Below are 6,124 nucleotides of genomic sequence, written 5' to 3' on the forward strand. Positions count from 1 at the left end.
CTTTAGCTTCTCAGTGCTGTGCTTTAACCCGCTGCGCCACCAGGGAGGGCCATAAATCACCTTTTAAGGGCAAATTCACAACGTCTTGTTGAGCCCTCCCGCACTCACATTTTGGTAACTCACTTGCTGAATGGTGATGACCTGTGTCACTAGTCACTTTCACACAGGCAACTTATACATATTTGAGAATAATAACTAAATAAATACATAAATGGCCAGCTGCCAATAACATCTGACAACGATTCAATAGGTGTTTAAAGATTAAAAACTCCCTAAGACCTGAATGTCAGTCTCAAGCCATTTATATAGTCAGTAAATCTCTTCCCTTCTCCACATCCGATATAGCCACACCCTCATCTTAAAAAGGGAGTCGCCAATCTTCATTTTCTTAAAAACTGCATTGTTCAAAAAAGAATGCAATGGATCTTTTAGCTTCTCAGTCTTAAAGAGCATTGACTAATATCCTCTCATATGTGAAAGAGAAAATTGCATTTATTTATCATTTCTCGAAACCATTCCTTCATTCCTGACACAGTGCTGTATTTTTCTTCCTCCACCAAGATTCTTAGTATTTTCAACTTGTATGCTTGTTTCTTTCTCTCTCCTTTTTCTTTTTTAGTAAGGAAAGTTAGTTTACAACATATAGGTGTCGGGGTATAGTTTCTCACCTTAGCAACACTTAGATCACACCACACCTAGAAATGAATGACATTACTGCATCCTATGGTAGTTCTATTTTTACTTTTTTGAGCAATTTCCATGCTGTTTTCCATGTGCCAATTTACATTCCTACCAACAGTGCATGAGGAGTTCTTTTTCTCCACATTCTCACCAATACTTACCATTTCTTGACTTTTCAATAATAGTCACTTTAACCTGTACATGGTGAAATCTCATTGTGGTTGTGATTTGCATTTCCTTAATGAGAATGGACACCTTTTCATTTCCTTTTGGCCATCTGCATGTCTTCTTTGGTGAAATTCTTATTAAGATCTGCCCATTTCTTAATTGAGTCCTGTGGTTATTTTTGTTGTTGAGTTCATTGTATACCTTGAATATTGACCTGCTGTCTCATATGTCTTCTCTCATCAGTAGGCTGCCTTTTCATTTTAATGATAGCTTCTTTCACCGTGCAGGAGAAATGCATATATTGTGTGTCCTACAAGCTTGCTGAATATGCTAATTGGTTCTAACATTTCTTTTGGTGGAGTTTTAGGTTTTTCTATATTTAAAATCATCTTACCTGCGAGAAAATTTTATATCTTCCTTTTCTATTGGCTGCCTTTTCTTTCTATTTCTTGCCTAATTGCTCTAGCTAGGACTTCCAGTACTGTGTTGGGTAGGAGTGGTAAGAGTGGACAATCTTGTCTTGTTCCCAAATTTAGATGAACATTTTCAGATGTGCCCATAGTTATGATGTTAACTATAGGTTTGCCATAAACTGTCTTTATTATGTTGTGATATGTTCCTTCTGTATCCAGTTTGTTGACAGTTTTAGTAATGAAATTGTAAATTTCATCAAACCATTTTTCTGAGTCTATTGACAGATTTATATTTTTTTCTCCTTTATTCGATTAAAGTGTCATATAACATTTATTGATTTACATATGTTGCTCCAACCTTGCATTTCAGAGATAAATTCCACTTGATCATGATATGTTATTCTTTTAATGTGCTGTTTAATTTTACTTAATTATTATTTTGTTAAGAATTTTAGGTTTATATCCTTATAGTTTTCTTGTAGTAGTTCTATTTGACTTTGGCATCAAGATATTACTGGCTTCTTAAACTGAGTTGAGGGCCTCCCTGGTGGCAAAATGCTGTCAAACTATTGTGAGCCACTGTGGACTGACTTCGATCCCCAGGCAGGGAGGTGACCCACACGGCACAGCAGACCTCTCCTGTGCTCCTTGTCCCCTGCTTCCCTCAGCGGTGTATTTCAGTAGATCTGCCTGTTCTGTTCCCCACTCTGTCTCTGGTGAATCCTCTCATACAGCCCCATACCTCTAGCCTACAGCCCAGTTTTTGTATGCATAAGTAAATAAAGCAATAAATCAATAAATAGAGTTGAGGAGGTTTTTTTGAAAGAGTTGAAAAAGGATCGGTGTTAAATTTTTGATGTAGCCTTCTAGTTCTCATCTTTTCTTTGTTGAGCTTTGTATTCTTATGTTCAAAATTATTAGCATGATGAAAACTAACTTAGCAATATTTTACATGTAAGATAAGTGGATATCAGTATTTTATGTTGCTCTGTAATAATTCAGTGTAATAACACTCTTTTTTTTTTTTATTGTTTGTAAGAGTTTATTTGAACAAACCCCAATTTGAATTGGGCAAAACCAAGCTAGTGGTAGGACTGCTCCTTACCAAAGAACACTCTTACAGAGAAGCAGAGCAAAGATACTTGATTGGCTATAGCTTAAGTGGTTGCTTTATATAGGAAGGCTAGTTGGCAATTTGTTAGTTTTCTTAAGTTTCATTTTCTCAGACACAACTGCCTTTATGATGGACTTCGGCTTTAGTTTCTGTTCGCTTATGTAGGCTGCCAAGGTATTAGAGTCACATCAGTCTTCTTGTTTAATTACTTGAACATACTGAACCTGGTGAATACAGGTCAAGACTTTCAGACAGTATTTGAGAATAGGGCAGGAGAGTCCTTTGGCAAACGTGTAAGTGTACGCAGTCCCAAAATCCAAGAACAGGCTCGCTGTAAAAACTTAACTGGTCTTATTTTCTCCCTAACAGAAAATCAGCACCACACACACACAGTGGAAAATCAGTGCTCCTCAGTCCAGACAGGTGCAGTTTTCTCCCAACAGGGTGAAATGATGACAGGCAGGTATAGGTGTATGATTAGAGTAAGAATTTACTATCTAAATAGTGGCTTACATAAGCTGTCAAGATTTTGTGACCTGTGCAGCAAAAATGTTGGAAGTTAGCATTTCATTGCAATTTATTGTCCTAGTACCATCTTCATTACAGTAACAGCAAATGGCTGGGTGATTAGTAGTGTGTATGGTGTGAAAAAAGACTTTTAGAGACTTAAACCTATCACCCCTCCGCGCCCCACCCAAGATGCAACATGTAAACTAACATTACCTCAATAACCGTCCTTTAAAAACATACAAAACAAAGTGAAATATCTGTATACTTATTAAAAAGAAGAAAATCTGACCCCTTCCGCCTCCAAATTAGTTCCACAATATAAGAATTCATGAAAGCTGCATTTTAGGTGTCCCAGAAGTGGAAATGTCGGAAATATTTATGAACAGAGGTGAACTTTTCCATGCCCTGTTGTTTTCATGGCCAAGTAGTGACTGAGACTTCACTTTGTAATATTTGTTTGACAGACAACAAAGATTATGATGCCTACTTATCATACACCAAAGTGGACCCCGATCAATGGAATCAAGAGACTGGGGAAGAAGAACGGTTTGCTCTTGAAATCTTACCTGATATGCTTGAAAAGCATTATGGGTATAAGTTGTTTATACCAGATAGAGATTTGATCCCAACTGGAAGTAAGTTGATGTTTTCATTTGAGAGTATACATATTCTTGTGTCTGTCTGTGGTCTTACCATTTTTAGACAGAATTCCCCTTTACTCCAATTCAAACAGTTGTGTCTGTGGGTTTCTCAAGAAAGAAATGTTTTTATGTGTTTATTTGAAACGTAATTTTGGATACCTCTGAGGAGCTACTTCCATTGCTGTAGGAAACATCTCATTTTATGAGCCTCAGCATTGAAAAAGAACAAATGAGACATTGATGCCTAGGAAAAGAGATTTCTAACATTGACAAAAGTGAGGGCCAAACTCTATTCAAAGTGATCATTGGCTGTGTTCACCCAACTCACACTGCCACTTAAGGTATGAAAAGAATCTACCAGGGCTGTCTGGAGCAAATGTTCCCTCCATTCATTCTGATGAACCCTCTCCTCTTTTGTAGCATACATTGAAGATGTGGCAAGGTGTGTGGATCAAAGCAAGCGACTGATCATTGTTATGACCCCAAATTATGTAGTCAGAAGGGGCTGGAGCATCTTTGAGCTGGAGACCAGACTTCGAAACATGCTGGTGACTGGAGAAATTAAAGTGATACTAATTGAATGCAGTGAGCTCCGAGGAATCATGAACTACCAGGAGGTGGAGGCCCTCAAGCATACCATCAAGCTCCTGACAGTCATTAAATGGAATGGACCAAAATGCAACAAGTTGAACTCTAAGTTCTGGAAACGTTTACAATACGAAATGCCTTTTAAGAGGATAGAACCCATTACACACGAGCAGGCTTTAGATGTTAGTGAGCAGGGGCCTTTTGGTGAGCTGCAGACTGTCTCGGCCATTTCCATGGCCGCGGCCACCTCCACAGCTCTAGCCACTGCCCATCCAGATCTCCGTTCCACCTTTCACAACACCTACCATTCACAAATGCGTCAGAAACACTACTACCGAAGCTATGAGTATGACGTACCTCCCACCGGCACCTTGCCTCTCACCTCCATAGGAAATCAGCATACCTATTGTAACATCCCTATGACACTCATCAACGGGCAGCGGCCACAGACAAAATCCAGCAGGGAGCAGAATCCAGATGAGGCCCACACAAACAGTGCCATCCTGCCGCTGTTGCCAAGGGAGACCAGTATATCCAGTGTGATTTGGTGACAGAAAAGCAAGGGACAGCCCGTCCCTGGGAGCTTGAGTGGAGTCTGCAGTCCAGTGCCTGGAACTAAATCCTCGACTGCTGCTGTTAAAAACATGCATTACAATCTCTAGAACACGAGGAAAAACAGGGTCTTGTACATATGTTTTTTGAAATTTCTTTGTAGCATCAGTGTCTTCCTGTTTTACCATGTCTCTTGCCATTACATTTTTTGACTTTGTTTTATATGTCATTGGAATTTGTAAATTTACATTTTTTTAAAGAAGAGACTTATGTATAGATAGGAAACCCTTTTTTGCTTCGTTAGTTTAGTTTTAGGATGGGTTTTTATTTCCTTCTCTTGATTTTGTTTTGCTTTTAACATTTCCTTGGGGTGCTTGGACAGATCTATCCAATGGGACAAGGAGCACCGGATCCTCTCTTGGGTTCTGCCTAGGATCAGCAGGGCCCTGTGGGCCTCAGAGAGCAGTGCATCAAAGGCCAGCATTGCCACTTGGGGTGGGGGGAAATGATGAGAAGAACACTTGTTCATAGGAGGGCCCTGCCAGTCAGAACCCTGAATTTCTTCCTTGTCCCACCTCATTTCCCACCTCACCCCTCTAATGGAGGCATGATGTGTAAACTCTAAGAAGGGGTGGGGGTGGGTCTAACTGTCTTAACATTTAAATCACTGCTTGTTGGTCAGAATACACTCCAGACCCAAAAGTGTGCTAGTCACTTGCCAGTGACCACTACAGAGTGCTGAGAAGATCAAGGGCATGAAAATGGGGGAAAGAGTGTTGTTTCTGTTTCTTAAATGAGTTGATGTACCCTTATATAAATATATATATATATATATAAACACACACAACAGGACAAAAGAAACAAACAAACAAAAAAACCACCAAAAAAAAAACACAAAAAAAATACAAAAGACAAAAAAATGAAGCCCTATATTTGATCACTTCCTGGAAAGGCATGAATGTGTTTTGTGGCTGTTTTTGTTTAATATTCTACTTCCTCTTTTCCCTCTATAATTTTACCGCAAATGAGATTATGTGCAAATGCCAGGCAAGTTAACTGAGAAGGGTGAATCAACACAAGTCAAAGTGAAATTTATATTGAAGGCTTCCAAACCAAAGGGAAGGGCAGGGTGTGTCATCAAATATGTTTTGTCACCTTGTATTATACAAAATGTTATTTTCTAGAGTCAGAAAACACCTGTGAAACTTATTATGGGGTCCCCTTGTATTTAAATGTTAATTCACTGTATTTGATTTTCAATGCTACATTCAAAACAAGTGTTTGGTTCAGTTTGTGAACATAAGCAACACTTATTAATAACAGTGTTTATGTAAGAACTCAGGAGGTCAAACATATGAATACCAACAGAAACCAGTATTTTCAAAATAAATATTATTTACATGAAATAGTTTTTAAATTAGATGAGAAAGTGTTTAAAGTAATTAATTTTACTGTAT

General features: G+C 38.5%; 1 protein-coding gene across 1 annotated transcript in view; it reads left to right on the forward strand.

The window, feature by feature from the left end:
- The window catches only part of IL1RAPL1 (interleukin 1 receptor accessory protein-like 1), a 1,088,386-nt gene extending 1,082,845 nt beyond the window's left edge, over positions 1-5,541 (forward strand). The window contains exons 10-11 of the mRNA XM_004689926.1: positions 3,351-3,521; positions 3,948-5,541. Of these exons, the coding sequence (XP_004689983.1) occupies positions 3,351-3,521; positions 3,948-4,666 (890 nt within the window). The 3' untranslated portion in view covers positions 4,667-5,541. The remainder of the gene's footprint in view (positions 1-3,350; positions 3,522-3,947) is intronic.
- The last annotated feature ends 583 nt before the right edge of the window (positions 5,542-6,124 follow it).

This window comes from Condylura cristata, unplaced genomic scaffold (genome assembly GCF_000260355.1).
Source record: "Condylura cristata isolate star-nosed mole 26May11 unplaced genomic scaffold, ConCri1.0 scaffold00027, whole genome shotgun sequence".
Classification (NCBI taxonomy): domain Eukaryota; kingdom Metazoa; phylum Chordata; class Mammalia; order Eulipotyphla; family Talpidae; genus Condylura; species Condylura cristata.